The sequence below is a fragment of the Metopolophium dirhodum genome, chromosome 3 (assembly GCF_019925205.1).
Source record: "Metopolophium dirhodum isolate CAU chromosome 3, ASM1992520v1, whole genome shotgun sequence".
Lineage (NCBI taxonomy): Eukaryota > Metazoa > Arthropoda > Insecta > Hemiptera > Aphididae > Metopolophium > Metopolophium dirhodum.
In genome coordinates, this window is record NC_083562.1 from 1,930,500 (window position 1) to 1,951,494 (window position 20,995).

The window sequence follows — 20,995 nt, forward strand, 5'->3', positions numbered from 1 at the left end:
GGACGTCAGCGCAAATTAATTGAAAAAAATCGTAATTAGAATTTTAAACACAACGCAACACATAATATATAGCTCCCGGAATAAATTATATAGATTACCATTTTAGTCTTTTACTGCATAAAAGTTATTTAAGCTCTTTTTACAATATTTGTATGGAATAAAAATATGTAGTATTTTGTTGGAGAAGTTTAGATTTTTTTGTAATTTAAAATTTCAAACAACAGTAAATCCTAAATCTTTCAAGTGGGTATGAAATATTGCTTGGTCCAAAATGTATAATAATATATAAAAAAACAAACCCACCCTAGATACGTTGTTCATGTAATAAATTCATTCAAACACATATTCATTCGTTTTTTTTGTTAACATCTTGGAATTAATATTGATTTCCTAAAAGTGTCACTAGGTATAGTCTATAGGTATTTAAAATTTGATGATAATTAATAATTGGTTTTTTAGAATAAATTGTGAAACGTAGTCGAGTGTATTATTTTATCTGCGCATATTAGAATATAATTATTTTATTTTAAATACATAATGTTAAACTACCTTAAACCCGTGACGAAGTGTTCAGGAATTGGAATTTAATATTTATAGGGAAAATTTATAAATGTCTTGGATAATAAAGTACGTTTAATATATATTTAAACTAATTACAAAAAAAAAAGACACGGCAGAGAGTACGTCAGAATTATAACCATAATTTTCCAAGTATCAATTATCGAAGCACTTCTGAAATGATTAAAAAGAATAACGAGGATAGAATTAATTTATATTTTTAATAACACGAAAAACGTCTAACAATTCATAAAACGTTTAAATTAATTTAGTCGTCGATTGGATGATTTTTATTCATATTAATGGTAGAATCTGATCAGTCACTTAAATAGGAAAATATTTCAAACTGAAAATTTACTATTTGAGCTTTTTTAAATCTTCTGTAAATTATATGTTATGGTCTGTAAGTTATATGAAGACAAAATGGTGAATCGAGAATATTTTGTTTTGAGAATGTTACCTACGGTGAAAAGTTTCTACGGTATTGTGGGCTTGCTTAAATACTAACTACTAAGACATCTAAGTTTATATATAAGTAGTAGGTACACTCAAAAAGTTAAAAATTCACGCCACCGGTTTAATTATTACTTGCATGTTTAATAGATGTATTTAAATATTGGGGACGATAAATGGGAATTGGAATTTGAGAAGTGATTTTATTTTACGTTTATTTTGAAGATCTATATAAAAATAAATTATGGCATTTCCATTCAAAAAATAATAAAAATAAAAAACATACGTAATTATTATAAATAATAATGTACTTACACATTTTTAGTATGATATTATGTGAGTTATATATAGCTATACAGTTTAGTTAGTATGCTCGTCGTTGGAACAAATGGGTTAGAAATATATTGTTAAATTTAAAAGCCATTATTGTCACACGTTAAAAACAATTCTGGACGAAATCACTTTAACAGCCTTTCCGTTAAAAAAAAAAATTGTCGAGAACTTGTACATTTTTCCGAAATGATTTATTATTAATAACTATGGAGTCTATAAAGTGTGGTATGTTACATCAAAATTCTAAGTATCTGTGATAATAAATTTACTTTAATTTGAATAAAATGAGTGTAAATACGAGTAATAACAATTTATAATAATGTTTACTACCAGTTTTAACTGTATATTATACTCGTAATGAATTTTTGATTAAAAAGGGTTTTCTAAAATAAATCTGAATTTATCGTCGGATAACAATCAAAATCGACCGGAGTATAAAATAATATTCTCTCGTGCCATCTATGCGCATTCCCAAAGCATTGGTTTTGGCTTTTATTGATATTATGCAAATCTATCAAAATAATATTATCAATAATAATAGTACTATAAAATATCGTTACTAAACTTTGACGTACCTACAACGTCCACTAATTTTCGTAGTGTCACGTCGCCGTACTCACTATGCAGTTGCGTGGTAAGAATATCTTAAACTTAAGGGCAAAGCATTTAATTACACCCACCCGATCACACGTATAGCTCAGTGATTTGACGTTATTGTGTGTGTGTGTGGGGGAGGGGGGGGTAAGGGCTTAACTTAAATAAAACCGGAGTGACCAAAGTTAATATGTACTTAAGTAGGAATTAGTACACACTAAGTGCTGTATCAATTTCCTCGACGAAATAATCGTGTATCATGACGTCATTGAGTTGTATAGACGTATAGTGAGCAGTTTATCTACTTGATTGGGATAGGATTTATAAACATATTGAATGAGTTAGGTCACACACAATCTGACATTCTTGTACACTATAAAATACCGAAATACGTTTCACAACATTGTAATACACCTATTAATTTCATTAAAAATAAAATGTTGATAGAATTAAATTAATGACAAGTAAATATTAAAATATTCGTACTGATTTCACGAAAATAACTGTTCGATCAAGACTATAATAAATACCGTTTGTGATCTAATACGCTAATAGTTTCATCAAAAAACCGTACACTTACGACGTTCACTCCTAAAATGTCGATTGACAAAAACCACACACTCTATCGGCTCATTGTATAGCAAAATACCGCACACTATTTTTTTTATCTACAGGTTAGATGTATTCTGAACGTCGAAAACTTTTTCAAAGTTTACCAAAAGGTCTGATAAAAGCACTACATTTTATTTTAAATTATGATATTCTACCACTCAAAATGAAACAATTTCTGACGTTTATAAATAAGTTGAAATTATTCTTATTGTAACATGTAAACAATTTTTATAGAATTCTAATTTAACTTTTATGATGAGAACTTGGCTGATGGCAATTTATTTAATATTTTTTTTTCATTTAAATAAATCTACAAATAATATATTTTATATTAAAAAATATATACATTGTTAAGTAATTACACAATTAACGGTTTACGGATACAACAATCTCAAAAAAGGTGCTATTTGTCTTTTATTTTATTTTAGTTAAGTGTGTGGTTTTTGGATTCAACAACGTTAATGTTTACTGTAATTTGGTTCTGTGGGTTGTTAAGTCATATACATTTTAATTTTAAAAATAACATATTTTTAATTGGTATATTTGTCACGTTAAGCCTTACTTAATACCCTCTCCATAAATATAAAATAAGTACTTATGATTATAAGGTGCCAGATTTAAAATAATATAATTATGTATAGGTACACACAATACACATATTATATATATATTAGGTATCTAATAATTACATATCATAATAGTATATAAAATAGTTTTATAAAATATTTTATAATATAATATTATGTGTGTTCTGTTAAAATATATATTAACTATTAAGTACCTACGTTTGTTAATATTCGTTTATGTATAGAGAAAACTAATAACTTTCAAGTAGGTAATTTGATTTTTAACTATACTATTGACATGGTTAAATGAGAAAAAGAGTTTAGTACTAATGTGCTTATTATAATGAAACGATGTCAGCTCACTGATTTTTTAAATACGGAGGATAGAGAAATGTGTAGTGAAGAGGTAATATTTTAATCTCGTTAAATGTTAGTAGGTACAGATGATAAATAATGTATGATATTATGAAGAATTAAACGAAGTATAAAAGTAGTATTATGGGATTGACTATAATGTTATGTAATGAATGTGCGCCAGAGGATCAAATAGAATTTGTAAAGGATATGCACTCAGATGTGTTTTTAATTAGTGCAATTTTTTATCAGTTTAACTCAAAAATCTATGATTATTTCAGAGTATTACACTCATTATGTTTATGACGTACTATTATTATTATTATTATTTTATATATTTTAAAATCTTAATGTAAAATGTAATTGTAGCTCAGATACTACTAACATGCACCTATATGATTCTCATAAAGAAAAACTTTGTATTGTTGGCGTGTTTCGCTTGAGAGACACAAACAACGAATAACGATGCACACCAGAACATTAAAATACTAAAACGTAATGTAATTGTCGAATAAATTACAGATTACTTACCTTTACGACGTTGTCTTCATCACTATGTAAAATTGTGCAAACTGCATGTCTCATTCTATTTAAATAGGTTGAATATCATACACATACCTACACTACAGGGATGGGCACTAATCATTTCACGAGGATTATCATAAATTTGCTATAGTTCATTAAAAATGCATACAGGTAGGTATGTACCTTGTGTTTTTAGTTTGTCCATCCCTGCGTGTATTTAAGAAACATCCAAAGCTATATAGTACCGTCAAAGTATAATAAATAGGATTTAGGTGATGTGATATTTATGGTAAATTAGGGTTAAACACAAACTCGGGTAGAACAGGCACATGCAATGTCGGGGTAAATAAATACAAATGATAATAATAAACATAGAAGTGTTGTAAGGTTTGTTTTTTTTTTTCATAAAAAGTCGTGTATAGTTTTAATAAAATGTCGTGTATAATTTTAATAAAAACGAATATTTTGAATCCTTTTTTTAAAACTCATTTATAGTGTATTATTATCTAAAAAAAAGGCCGTGGAAACAATAAAACACATGCGGAAGCATAGGTTGAACAATAAAATGTAGTAATAAATATAATAAAATTAATAGTATAATAATAGTAGTAGGTAGTAATAATAATAATTATAATAATAATAGTAATAGTATTAAGTAATAATAATATTTACAAGTTCTATTATTCACGATTAAAATAAACACACAATGATTTATTGCGATCTCATTCACAGATCTGATTGACCACAGATAGAGTTAAAAAAAAACCAATAAATTAATATACAACCCGTACGAAAATACATCAACATGACACATGCTTGGTAACAACAACTATTGTAGGAACTTGGTAGTATTAAAATGAAATCATAATGTTATGAGCACAAAAAAGAGGAAAACGTGGTTAATATAATTTAATAGACTTTTGAAATGTTTACCGGTGTAACATCAGTAGTAGTACGCCAAAAAGCGTTTCGTATGCCAGGCCTCCGTATTTTTATCCTGTAAATTATTTTTGTTTGCGCGCATGTAATGCGAACAATTTTTATAAGTACCTTAAACAAGTTTCTGGGGAAAATATTATTTTTCAATCAAACCTACATAGAAGAAGAGTTATTTTGTTGAATTATGGTTTTTGAATTTAAATTGTCGTAGGCGTTTTATCATGATATTATTTTAAATTACATTTTGGATTAGCGTCCTCTTGCCCATCGAAGAAGAGCGTCTGCCAGTATGTCCAGATGAGCTTTAGTCTGAAAAAAGTTAATTTTAAAAGTTTTATAATTTTTAAGATATTTTATTTTTATGTAGCAATATAATGTTTCAGTATCCGCAATAGATATTATTGCTTTCAATATAGGCACTAGAAATAGTTTTTCACAAAATAAAAGTTTGTGAAAAAAAGTATGGGTATGAAATTTATTACGTTATTTCATTTATAAACTTTACTTAACTCTGAAACTTATTTTTATATTTTTTTTTTTATTGATCGAATATTTTCAATGCATAGGACGCATTGTCTTCTTCTATAAATAATGTTAATTTATAGAAAAATAAGATAAAATAGTGTTTACAAATTTATATTATTTATAATTGGTATGTATATTTGTTAAGTTGGTAACCTATTAAAGATTAAATAAAAATAAATTGGATTTTTTTTTTGTTAAAATTGAAGGTATTTGACAAAAACTCTTTTATTTAAACGATTCTACGTATTTTTTTTTGTATTTTGTAGTGTGTTCAAAACTCACAGCTCAAATAATAGGGTAGGTATAATTAAAATATTGTAACGTTAAAATGGAGTTTTCTTAAATTGATTAATGTGATGGTGTCTTAACATCTCCCCCGCAAAACAAATTGCATTCGATTAAGCTTGTAATTATTATTTTTGGTCTTACTGTTTTGAAGAAGAAACAATTTTTTCTGTCTTCATCGTCGCCATTTGGACAGTCAATGTATCCGTCACACAGGACGTGATCGTCTATGCACCTGAACCGTCCTTCCTTGTCTGGAGTGGGACAAGCAAACCGTTCGAATCCATCTTCGGTGGGCGGACACTCTGTAATAACGAAATATTTTCATTTTTGTAATTACATTCCTATGTTAGAATGATTAAAAACTATCCTACAGCCACACTGGTGTATTTCAGGGATTTTTAAAACGGTGAGAAATTATTACCAACTACATGGCTACAATTTATTATTTAATATAATAATATAATCTTCGACACTTCTCTAAAGCTAAATTTGGTAAATTCTTCAGTATAATATCTATTTTATAATTAAATAATGTAATATACATTAATACATTATGTTCATAAAAGTATTTTACGCATATTATAGAATTTCTATTTTCTAAACTACGCATTTCTCAGTGTGAAAAGAAAGGTCAATTTATAATTTATATTCATTTTGTTTTGGTCTTATATTTTAATTTAGTCCCAAGGGTAGTGTTGTCTGTGGATACTTCTTTACTCTTTAAGGTCAAATCCCGGTTGTCACAGAAGTGTTATATTGTTTTACTGTACACTACACACATATATAACTATGGTGATTTACAAGAAATTTTCCGAATTTAAAATAACAAAATACTTCTATTTAAGACACTATAATATTATTACAAGACTGATAATTTTTTGTTTACTTGATTATATTTATTTTTGTATGCTAAATATCAATAATGCATTAAATACCACTATAGTTTCAACAATGTTAAAAGATCTTTTTACACGTAAATTGTATCAAAATAAGGTAGGTACTTATTTAATAGATTTATATAATTTATATTTTTTAATTTTGTTGGATTGAACTTTTTGAGTCGTTAGATTAAGGACGGTATAGGTAACCTACCTACCTACTTAAATTCATTATGGTTATTTTGTAAATACAACCGTTATTCGTAATATATTTGGGTTCTATTCAAATGATGCACGTATTCGACCACAATATTTTCGTCAAGAACGCCTTTTTGTTTCAAACTAAAGCTTTTGTATGCATAATACATTAGGCTACCCACGTCTTGAAATTTGCAACACAAACAAGTCAAAACAACAATACCTGTATATCGGCAATGTTTGTATTATTATGGGTTAGGTACAACAATGTACTAGCAACTAGAGCGCATAAAAACGTATAAGTATATAAAGACAATAATAATAAAATCAATAATCGGTCGGTATAATAATATTATATCTATACCTATTTCGAGGATAGTCACCATAACAAGGGAGATAATAATGATAATTGGTCCCGTGTAAACGCTGCGCGTGGGTTTCGCGGTTTACGCGTACAATATAATATATTATTATAACCGATCGGAAAAAAACCGAAAGATTTGATTCCTATTCGGAGCGGACCGCTGCGAGGCGATTTCGATCACTGTTCGACGGACGGATGGGAATCGTCTGCAACATCGCGATAGTGACGACGATGGCAGGTCAACGCCGCCTATAGAACCGAAGATCTACAACTCCTAATACCTGCCAAAAAGGTGTTCGAGTGGGCAAACGATTTATGGGCAAAGTCTTACGAAACATATATAGGTACTAAATCATTAGCGTTTGATTCACACCGAACGTTTAGTAACGGTTTAGCAGTAATTATATTACAGACATACACGATTATTTACGAGTTGCCCCAACTTAAACGTTTTACACTTTTATTATACCTATACAATGCGGTGCGATGAGAATTTAATTTTTTTCCCTAACGGAACGTCATTACATATTTCATTCGATTTTAGGGTGTCTGAGAGAGAAAAAAAACAACCATTTTATTTATCATCGCTTCCGACCGTCGTAATTAAAAAAATATACAGGGACGAGACATTTTTTTGTGCTACAATGTAGTTGCATCCTTCGTGTTATAATCATCCCTATATCATAATACATATTATAGTTCGGTCCCTACGTATGAAAATGAAATGGTGCTACGCAGATAAAATAACGCTATACGATGCTCTATATTTTTTCCTTGCTATTTTTGTTTTTATAATTTCATTCCAATATTAAGTTATATAATAAGATAGGGTATCCTCCAATAATCCACCCACACAAGTTGATTCATTATATATAATGTAATAGAAAAAATAACAAATTAGTGATCAATGTAAGATATAACAAACTTTATAACTATAATTGGATATTTTTACTCGCAGCACTCGATATACAAGAAACTACTGAATAATTGTGTTCCTTTATGAAGTTTTTATTTATATAATAATTTAACGATTTATTATTAAAAAGGAAGAAAGTACGTAACCGCTCTGCGGTACAGTAGATATCAAGTGTACACCATCATTCAGTAAGTCACTGTAATGTTTATGTTAAATTTGAATCCAATAATACATTTTTCTATACGGGAAACGATTCTGAGTGAAGACGTTCTATCAGCCTATAATACTAAGTATATTTTATGATATATTTGTATTGCTATTGAATTAATTTATTTTACTATTAGACATTTTAAATACCTAGGTAATAATAGCTTAAAAATCCAAATGTTTTAAAAATGTCATTGCATATAGTAAAATATAATACTATGCGTAATGTAACCTACGAATAATATTTTTGAACTACAATAAAATAATTAAAATTGTTAAAATTTCCCTAAAATATCTAATTTCGTCCAAATTTGAATTTCAAATGTCTTTAAAAAAATTGTGCTCCTAATTTTTTAGATTTTTTTTTGGTTTCAGTATGAACTACTTATGAGAAACTTTATATTACATTTTCAAGCCATAGCAATAAAAATTTGATTATTTTTGTGGTTTTGAAAAATGTTGTAAAAATTTGTCAAATTAAATTGTATCTGCCTATTATTTTAAATATTTTTATATGGCTATAATCACAAATTATGAGGAACCTTTATTTGATATATTCGACATACTCGATTAAAATACATTATTTTTGAACAATAGTCAATTTTTAAAATTGTACTGAATAAAATACATTTTAATTTATAGTTTTAAAATTATAATATAATTATATTACATAGCTGTTATTCAGTATAATAATAATAAGTTGTTTTTTAACAAAAATTTTGCGAAATAAAAACTATATCAATTATGTAAAGGTATTATGTATTAGACATTATTAAAATAATATTTTGTACAAAAAACGTAGCCACGTAGGTTAAACGTAGGTACCGTCCTTACCAAATCGATCACTTAATATATATAATGCAGAAATCTACTGTTCTGAAAACGTTCATTGTTCATATAATTAGTTTGATATTAAATATTACGAGTAACCTGTAAATTAAGATCATTAAAAACTAATTTTGATTGATATTATTTTTGGCTTAATTTTTATGATTATAAATCATTATGTATCATTATTCTTTTTACATTTAATGAAAACCATTTAGTTTTGAATAAATGTTTTACATTTGTAGCTTTACAAAAGGTAGTTTTTATTTCTATTGGATAAAAACGATTGTACTCTAGATTTTTTTTTTAGACCTATAGTTTTATTGTGAACGTAGAGACTAGAGAGCAATCTTAGTTGTATTATATGTAAGGGGAGTATTAACGCAATGGATTCGAGTACATGTAATTCTATAAGAATTGTCTTTCATTTTGGAAGGAGTGTATGTTGAGAGTTGAGTGTGCTAAGGCCCTTTATACTTTTCATACTAAAGGTAGGATAATACGTACATCTCTTCAAAGCTTATAGTCCCATGAAATGTGGCGGATTTTCCCCTGGGATTTAGCTTACCATAATACCAAGGATACCGTGTTTTTCTGTTTTTTTTCCTTAACCAAAAAGTAAATACCGTTATGTTAATCGTAAATAAATGCGCATGCCCTATACCTTTTACCTGTAACAATATGACTCCTGTACGTGGTTGGCGATAAATACACACATATATACAGAGTGATTCACTGAACATGATCATCCCCATTATTTCATTTTATAATGAATTTATTCAAATTATTGTTTTTGGAATTTTTAAATACCTACGCTAGACCATATTATTCAGTACCTATTTGGATTGTTTCAGGGTGATACAAACTTCTGTTTTTTTTTAAAAGAAAAAATCCCCATTTTTATACTAAATTATATATCTAATTCAAAATTTGAACTAGTTAGCTTCTCACTTATTAAAATGTTTATAAGCAATTTAGAATAGCTGTAATATCGAATCTAGCATTCATTAAACTTTGACCATATTTACAAATTATTAATGTTGATAGATTATTAATATTAATTACTGAAATTTTCCAATTACTATAGCCGCTATATCTTCCAAACCATCATGGACCTCTATTATTCCTAGTTGTGTACTTTGTGAAAGTTATATAACACAAAACTATTCGTTTGAACTTTGATTTTTTTACGTTAAAATGTTTAGAAAAAAGCTTCTTTAAATAATTTATAATAGAAAAGGGGGGACTCTCATGAGTTGCGTCTCGTAAAAAAGGTATAAACGAATTGTGTCCCAAAAAATCCAGGACGCAATTCAAGTTTTTGATCAAGGGTTCTTAAACAATTAATAAAAAATAAATAATAAATATACCTATAAGTCAATCAAAAATGTGTTTATCAAATGTAATAAAAAATAAATAAACATTAAATCACTTAAATCTAATTAAAATCAATATAGTCCATAATATAATATAATCAATATCAAAATCAAAATGTCGGTCAAAAAAAAGGTTATAATATCAGAGTCCAAGCTCCCTTATAATTAATACACAAAGAAGAACCTTTGAAAACGAAATGAAAATTCTACTACCTAACCAATATAGTGGGACGCAATTCGTGTATACCTTTTTTACGGGACGCAACTAAGGTGTCCCACTTCACAGGACACTCCTTAAGACTTAATGCTCAAGTAGTACAAACAATAAATTTAAAAAACCAAAGATCGCTTTTTGAATAGCCGCGTTATCAAAACAAAAAAAGGGGTGATCATGCTTGGTGAAGAATCGTCCTGTATGTATATGTATATATTACTTTATATTTCTAAGTAATACCGTTAACAAATGATTAAATTCAGTTGTTATTTTCATGTGATTTTATTCATAAAGTAAAGTACCTACTACGATTTTTAATACTCCCTTTTTCATAATGAAAAATTAAAACAGATGTGAAAAATAAAATTATAAAAAAATATAAAATTATACGCGGAAAAAAGAACAAAAAAAAAACAATCGAGCGGCTTATGCAAATACCTGTTGCAGCAATGCCTATACTCGCGTTTATTTGCTTTTAATTCCAATCGTAGAAATTATAATCCTCCTGCGCGTGACCGCGTATGTAGTATAGCGATGAATGTGTTGGTCGCTAAACGAAAATTCCCACCACCTACCAGCCAGAGTGAATAATTATTAAAAAAAAACTGTTATGCAGTACCTATACCTGAGAAATATAATATATTATAATATGTACACAAACCATAAATATATTATTAATGTACCCGTCGTTACTGATGCGCTCGTATCGACATAATAATAATACGTTACAGTTGCCGGTTCGTCATTCCTATACCAAATGGTATGATTACAATATAGTATTTAATTAATGTGCGTTTAAATTACTAGTATTACTAACGTCACAGGTAAACATATTATAATGGTACGTGTAACCCAACCTTATACACACATGACACACCCACATACCCACATACACACAATTATTGTTATAATAACTAGGTAGGTATTTTGTGTTTGGAGACGACCCCTGTAGGCTATAATAAGCACATTGATCTTTGGTGTTTATTCGTTACACGTCGATGTTGTCACTTGTCAACGATTCAATCTATTATTGACTATTGTACAAATTATTTGTTCGAACGCACGTGTGTGAGTTTACATTATTTACTAATTTTCGTTTTTGTTGTTCACAATACGTAATATTTTAATGAAATAATTAAAATGTACATAGAGTACATCAGTATTGTACTATCGGCAACGCTAATTTATCGAATCATAATATAGTTGGCGTGGTTTATTATATTATATTCCTATAGTATAGATATCTGTTGATAACTATTGTCATTTTAATAAATTTTAATTTTAATACACTTTATTGATAGTTAATGTCAATACAGCATTTAATTAGACATTTTGTAATTTAATATTTATTTTAAATATTAACTTGATATAATTGGAAGTTATAATAATTATTTTATATAGATTAAATTTAATGAACTCAACAAGACAATAATTGTTAATTATCTCATTAAACTGAAATGAATCTTAACTCGTGGGGGGGTTGCAAACATATTATAATTTCTAAGTAAAAAAATAAGTGCAATTAAAATCACTTCGTCGATTGATGATTTGCATATATATGATTAAAATGTTTTATATCTTATATCGTATACGTACATGCAAATTATCAATCGATGTAGGTTGTGATTTAAATTACATTTTTTTTTTATTTATAATATTATGTTGGCGCAGTAGTAATAATAATTTGTTGTAGTCACATATTTTTTTTCAAGTGCTTAATATGCATAATAAATCAAAAATGTTAGGCGTTTCAGAAAAAAGTAATATAAAATGTTAAATGTTTACGCGTTGATTTATCTACGTCATTTGGCGTTTAAGATTAGTACACAATTTACAATCGCATATATTTTGTACAAACAGTAACAACGAATAAGTTGTATTCAGTAAGTACGCCGAGGCAATGGCCCCGACCCGCTATTGTGTCGAACAATATAATATTACAATAAGTCGGAAGTACGCCCGTAATAGGGCTATTATAGTTATAAATACTATCGTAAATTATTATATGCCCTATTCGTCATCATATATTTACTATCAAAAACAGTTTAACGTTTCATATAATATGCAAGTGCGATATATAGCGATCCACCGATATTAATCGAAAAACAAACGGGCAAAATAAAACGCCGTTTATATTACAGAATTCCGAGGGGCTTTTGAAAGCGTTTCACACGCCCGGCGAAGAAAACTCGGGACGTCCGTGGATTTCGTGCAGCAGTTTCATTGTTATATAATACGTACGCGTGAGTGCCACAGGTGTCGTTACATATGGTGGTGTGATGTGTTGACGAAGTGGGGTGGGTGGGGGTGTGGGTGGTAGAGAGGAGGGTCCCGATAGAGTTGGATAATATAATAATATAATAATATAGCGATACGCGAATGGGTTCGGCGTGAGATGTATGCCACACGTCACGACTACTATACCGTACAATAAAATACGGTAGCTATGCACTATTATTATATTGTATTATATATAATAATATATATATGTGTGTTATATATATAATATTATTGTAGCAGGATGTGTATTCGGTTGTTCAGGCGAACGCGTTCGTTCATTCGATTCGTCTAAACGTATAAAGTGTCATCGGTACCACCGCCTGCACCTACCTCTACGTTTTGTCAACACTATATATTGTATTATAAGCATCGCGTGAACGCACGTCGGCGGCGTGTGTACCACTGAGTTGTGGTAAGTGCATATTATTATTATATACCATTACCTATACGTAGGTATCTGTTAAAATTACACCACGCATATTGTTTTTACTCTTCGCGGTACTGTTGTTTTATTCCTCCTGCACGTTTCCTGGATGACTTCTTTGCTGATCGTCGTAAATATATAAATATACATTATATATTATAGTACACAAAATGATTATAATAATATTAATACATAATGCGGTATAGTGTTCGCGATTGTCTGGGAAAGTTTGTAGTGAGGGGTGGTGGTTATATATCGATGTGTGCAGCGCCGGTCCGTTTATGTGCGTTGCTACGCGCGTGAGCGTGTGCACCACAGGCAGAGGGTTACGTGCGAAAGTATTGTTTTACAAGTAAATATTTTAAAATATTATGTGTTATCGATGACCGTTGGTTTTTAGAATATTCAACGGATTTCCGATGAATCTATTGGTTTTGTGGTCATGTGGTTTTATATTTGTATCTTTATGTTATCACTGTACAGAGTTATAAAATATATTGTGTAGTTTATCTGTATATTTAGTTGTATGAGGGTTTTGAAAATAATATATCTATATAATCAAAAACTGGGCAAATTCGGTAATTTTTAACCTCCGAATAATTGTTCTAGCTTGCTGAGGCTATACAGAAAGTACCAGAGGCCATTTAATATACTATAGAATATGATAATATATTAATATATAATTATTACTTGAAAACTAAATCGCTTTAGGTTGTGTGTGTTTCATTATTTGTATTAACATTATAGCTCATATTGTACAATTTGAACGGGAACAAAACAAATAATAACTATAAACTATCATAAGAATTACATGCTAGAAAACTTGATATGATATAATATTATATATTCAATAAAATAATAGACGTAATAACGTGGATACATTTTAATATTTTCTGTAGATTTTTGGTTCGGGTTTGGTGTAAAACATCTTACGTTGTATTTGTGTGGACAATGTACATACAAATATACAATGTTATAACTTATAATAATAATGTTTAATATTTTATCCGTTGGCCGGCGCGTTGTATAGGCAATTTTGGTACATCAATGTGTGAGGGACTCTCAAACGGTATCTCACGATGTTATTGATGGGCCAAATTCGTGGACGTGAAAGTACGGCGAAACTCTTATAAGAGCGAACAAAAGCAAATTCGCAATAGCGTTACAAAGCGAGACAACGGAGTGACCGTTTTAGTTGTACACTTGCACTACAGTTCAGTTTTCAATTAATGAATATATTTTACAGTTATAGATATTAATTTGTAATAATATTAGAAACCCCATTTCAAAATTAAATTAATTCTAATAAAAATGTAAGACTTATCAGTAAGAATGTAATACATTTTTATTTTATTGGATTTCTCATAAAGATACTTTATTATAAATGATTATTATTTTTTTGAGGGGGGGGGGGGGAGATCGATATAAATGTCACACGCAAAAAAATATCACCTGAATTAACAATCAATGTTGGAATTTAAAAACTAATCTATCCATTTAAATTTATGTTTTTTTTTGCTTCGATAACTTGGCCATTTTAGCTCTGTATAACTTTTATTTACTATAAATACGTATTTATATAGCTGTCATGAATGAAAATAAAAATAATAATATTTTTGAGTTACAGAAAATATATTAATTTTTACTACACCAACGATTTATTACTTCTAATTAATTTTATCTTTTATAATTTTACAAATCTAAATTAATACGAGACTAATTGGTTTCCACACATTTTTAAAACACCACTGATTAATAAGAAATAATTTTTTACCTACACGACTGTATCAATTTCATAGACATAAAATATAATATCACACATTTAAATTTTTTGAGTTACCTACCACATAAAATAATTAATTTTAACAATAATAAAATGAATAACATTTTTAAAACCTCTTTAAAACGCAAAACACTTAGTTATTCTAGGGACATTAACAACATGTGGTATCCAAAACACTGACAATGAAGTAAACAAATTAAAATAATATATTATGACTACAACCTATATTATTTTATACTATGGATTTTTTTCAAAAGGCAGATGGATCCTAGGCTAGATATTATGCTTGTACTCTTGCATGGTAGGCCTTGCTTCATCACCATAAGTTAACTTATATTTGAAATTAAATCATAATTATTAAGAAATAAAAACATGTCTCGACTGATGTTGATGTTATCAATACTTTAATATACCTAAGCGTTTATGGAAATCATAAATTACAGATCTAAAAAATCGTAAATAGTATTTTTTTATGAACAAAAATTGAAGTATTTATACGTACGGTATTTTTTATGTAGGGCCTTATTAATTTATTACATTATTACACTATAAATTATACTTATTTTTTGCAATTGATTTTTATATTTTATTCACATAACTATAGAGGTGTAGGATGTTAAAATTTACTTAAAAATTAAAAGAGCAATCTTTTTAATGTGTTTGTTTTATTATCCTTTCGTTTCATTTTTATGTTCATTTAAAAATATTTTTAAGCTTGAATAGTATAATATCTAAAAAGGTCAAATTGTTACTGTTTTTTTTTTGTATATAAATGAATAAAAAAATAATAAAATCTAAATATTTTTTCAAGTACAATAATAATATAAATAAATGGCCGACGAAGCCTTTATTTTATCAAAATAATATCTATCTTTATAAAATATTAACATTAAACTGTAGAATTATTGGGAATTGTAAATAAAGAAATAACAACAATAATTGTAATTACTATTATCATATTACTAACCTATTTAATATTTTAAACAATAAATTTAAACACATACAAAGTGTAATTAATAAACACGTGACGCACATAAATAAGCTTTAAAAAAACAGTGAAGTCGCTCTGTTGTATCTAAGTGTATCTCATGATTGTAGATCACTGAAATGGATGTGTGAAATTTGAATTTAATGGTTGATCATAGTAAAGCCAGTAAACGTATGAAAAATTCTTCAGAGTGGAGACGGTGTGTCTACCTCTATTTCGGTACAGGATATTTTATCATTTATTTATAATATTATTAGTAATACAAGTAGAATAAACTCACGTTTGCTAAAAACATAGCAAAATTATTGTTACATAAATATATTATTGTATAACAATGGTTATTATGATATTACATCATATGATTAACTTATAAGTCAATACCGACGAAACAAAGAACAGTGTGAATAATTTCATGGTATAAATAACTTTAGTTAGGTGGGTATTACAATTTAAAACACTATTGATACCTACCTACGAAATGATTTACGAATTTTCACGATTTTGATGAATTGATGTATAAACGCTTATGAACAAATTGTTACCACGTATATTTTCAGTATAATTTAATTGAATTGTTTTAAGAATAATTTTTGAGAAACATTATATAACATTCTATAGTTTTTTGACTTTGGAAAAAAATTCATGAACACGAATCGACAAAAAAACTTAGTTCAATAGTTCATCAAGATCAAAAATTATTTTGAAAATTGAATAATGTTTATAAAATGATTATGGAAAATATTTTTTGAAAATTAAATCCAGTACGGTTATTCATTTTTGAATACAATTAAGAAACATAATCGATTTTGTCGACAATTTGTATTGCTTATGCCTATGTTATTTGTTAGTTTTTCTCGATTATTATTAAATACATTAAACCCCAAAAATACGATTCCACCTCTCACAATCTAAAAAATATAAATTAAAAAGTACTAAAAATATCACTATTTATTATTTATAGTATCATTAATCAATGGGTCAATATTTAATTAGCCCATATGAACTATAACTATATACCTTCAACCCAAAGTGTTAATTTGGTTCAATTAATTTTATCGCTCAATAGTACAAACAAAGTATTCGTACATTTGTGTAACTACTACCTACTTACCAAAGAAGGAAAACAAAGTGCGCTGTTAAAACATCCAAGGTGTCTTAATAATTCTAAATCTAGTATCATTTGACACGAATTCACTTGTCAGCGTTGTAACGGGATAACCACTACCACTATGTCAACCTTAATGGGATTATATTCACTGCGAGTAAATGTCGTTATGTTCTAAATTGCGAAAGTGGAAAACATCAAGCCACAGTGCCGCACTGAAAATGCTGCAGGTACCGTTGATTTAGTGACGCGAATTTGCGATGGATAAAGCTTAAACCCCAGATTACATTTTAGATTTCTGATTCTTCAATTGAATTAAAAACAATTTTAGTATTGTAACCATCGTTAATTAAATTTAGTAGTAAGTATATGATGGATTGTAATTTATAGTTTACTGTACAACAAACATAAGTACAAAGAAAGATACTAACATCATTTTGAAAAGCTTTTTATAATAATATAGTCAGAATGATTGTTTGATAAATATGGTTGTGAATTTTATGCGCTATTATTATCGTAAATAAACGATACGTTGGCAAAGCTTTTGCTAGAATGTCTAGACGTTTTCAATTTATATTTTTTGTTGAGCTGTTATTTTATTCAAAATGTTCTTAAAATCGATCATTTAAAGCCATTAAATATATATCTTATTCGTATAATCATAAACATTTTTATTTTTTTATTATTATCATATACAAAAAGAGTTTATTCAAATTAAAAGTTATAGTATATGAATTTATGTATTATTTGATTTTTTTTCAGTCCTTTCGATAATGTTTTAAATTGTATTCAAATAAAAAAAAATGTTGACGAATATTGAAAAACAAAATAGTTTCAAACAATAACAATGTTGTATAAGAAATAATTTAACAAGTGAGTTTAAAATTTGAAGTACTTTTAAGAATATTTCATTTTTACACTACTCTTTTGTACCTGTGTAATATTTGTTTATTATATATTTATTATATTATTATTAAAAAGGTAAGATAAAAAAATATTTATATAGTTTTTTAACATTATTCATAATAAACACCTTTTTGTTCGAGTAGAGTTAAGTATAATATAACATTTATATTAATAATATAACATAAGTTGGCTAGTTAAATGTTGTTTTTAGATAATGCTTTTCATTTTAATTATAAATAAATACTTTGTGGTATTTTAATACACAATAAAGTATTTAAAGTTCTTGTACGTTTACTGCAGAAGTTTATACAATTCGTTAAAAAAACAAATTGTTTTGTATGGAGTGTCAAATCAACCGAAAAATATTGTGAATTTTATAATAAACCGCTTATTTTTCCATTGAGGTCAACTCTTTTCCAACAAATCAAAATCGTAACTTATTCAAAGTTCGAATTTATAGTCTAAATGTTTTTCATTTACATAACGTAACAAGAACTATGTACCTATTGTACCTACTTCAACGACGCGTGACAAACGTTAGTACATATATCGGGAAAGTTTCAATATTCCTCGAAAACTCCACACAAAAATTAATTACTGGACTCTTTTCAAATGACTCAGATACAAACGATATTTTTGATGAAAATTGGATCGAGTCACGTTATTTAGATTTTCAAAGTTATAGTCACAATAGAACATATTATAATAATAATCCTCGATGGCAGATACATAGATGGAATATAATAGATTTGGAAACACCAACAGTTCTGTTGTACCCCATTAGCTTTTAAAATTAAAGAGAATTTTTTTTTGTAAATTAATATTGTAATATCAATATGTATCACTTAACTAACTGAAACTACAGCTTATAAAAACAAATAAAACATATTGTGGTTAACTGTTATTTATTTATATTTGTCATTAAAAATTTATAATATTGATTAAAATTTAATAGGATGCCAGCAAAATACATTTTGTTTTCTATCTCTGAGCTACGCGCAACATATCACATTTGCGTTCAGAACCAATTTTGTGTTGTTAGATTTAATATGAGAGTGAATTTACCTATCATACAACTAAATGATAAGAACAGTTTAGAATAACTTTTTGGGAAATTTCAATTTTTATAAAAGTTACGAGTATGTAAAACATCACAATTAAAATTGCAAAAATTCAAGAAATGAAATAATATCTCAAAACGTTTATAAACTCAGATAATGTTCTTAACTTTAAGTTTGATAATACGTTAATGGCACTCTCATATTAAAGCTTACAACACAACCAAGTATAGTGTACTTCTTAATATAATATTGTCTTAATTCGTACCATTAGTGGTTATTTTCTTTTTGATTTTAACTAGCAGCCTACCACTATTTTCTTTGTTTCTTATTTTTTGTTGACATTTATTATGTTGTAAGTTTCACTTATATTTGTTCAGTCCCCCTACAAAGAAAAACAATTTTAATTGCGATTATGTTTCCAGTAACCTAATCTAAGTTATTCACAGGCCAACAAATCAAATACGGTAAATTTAACATAATATACATATTATATATAAATTATAAATTAAATACATCAAAATGAAAAAACTTAACTGTTCAATTTAGTTATTTAATAAACAAATTTAAAACCCTCATCAACCCACTTATTTCACTCCTGGATATATTGACGAATTCACTAAATAAAATCTCAATAAGCCGAAATATCATAATATAATATCCTTTATAAATATTATTACGGAACGCAGATTGATTACTTAATATAAAATTATTATTTATCGAACGATAAAAAAAATAACAACGCGTTATTATATACAGAAACCCATTCAACACCAGAAAATCAAATAAAAAAAGTAATTCAAAATCAAATTTAGGTTCTGTTAGTGAACGGTTTCCCCATTCAAGTGTTTAATTATATATTTATATTAATTCTTTTATTTGGAAATTCACTTATTATTTACAATAAAGATTGTAAATATTTTTAGTAATAATGCAAACCTAAGTTATTCTATTAAGTAAGTTTTATTATTTATGATTTTGAATGTGCTTACTGCTTAATGTTATTATTCGTATAATATTATATTGCATTATTAGCGCTTAAAATATATTTTTAATAGTATGATAAATAACTAATACTTTATTTAGTTCCTTCTCATAGTTAATACATTGGAATGAAAATAATATTATATAAAAAGCGTTTACTGATTACTTTATTGTTATTTGTTTACTATAATTATGTTATTTAAAATGGGAACATTATTTTAAAGTTTGTTCAAAAATGTTCTTGTTTATTTTTAATTTTAATCTTATTATATTATGTGAGAATTAATATTAATTTAATGGATTTTTTTTTTAAATATTTACAATTGAAAAAAAAATAATTAACACGATTTTGTTGTTTTATTAAAATTGTTATCTTGGAATTTTATTTGATAATGAATAGTATTCCAATGTTGTTTTTCAAAATATCTACACTTGACAAAATATAATATCTTATATTGACATTATGAATTATAGCTTAAAAATATATCACAGTTTAGCTTTTAATTTTACAAAAAAAAAAATGATATAATTAAATTTAAATTAAGAACCAACCATATAGTTTTAATTTTAATTAATACTTTTAATGGAAAATATTAGTTAATAGATTAAATTTTTTGAAAAAAAATACCATAAATGATGTAATCTATACCCTATAACCTTAAGTTTATCAATAATAGGTAAAGAAGAAACCTTTTTTCAAGAATCATAATTATTTGAATTATAATAACTACAATAGATT

The 20,995-nt window shown here is 27.2% G+C and overlaps 1 protein-coding gene across 2 annotated transcripts in view; it reads right to left on the minus strand.

Annotated features, from left to right (window-relative positions):
* Positions 1-485: 485 nt before the first annotated feature.
* Positions 486-20,995, minus strand: part of LOC132941054 (uncharacterized) — a 40,835-nt gene continuing 20,325 nt past the window's right edge. For both annotated transcript variants that reach the window (XM_061008907.1, XM_061008906.1), the window contains 2 exons: positions 5,889-6,049; positions 486-5,243 (listed from right to left, as the gene is read on the minus strand). In XM_061008907.1, coding sequence (XP_060864890.1) covers positions 5,184-5,243; positions 5,889-6,049 — 221 coding nt within the window. In that variant the 3' untranslated portion in view covers positions 486-5,183. The remainder of the gene's footprint in view (positions 5,244-5,888; positions 6,050-20,995) is intronic.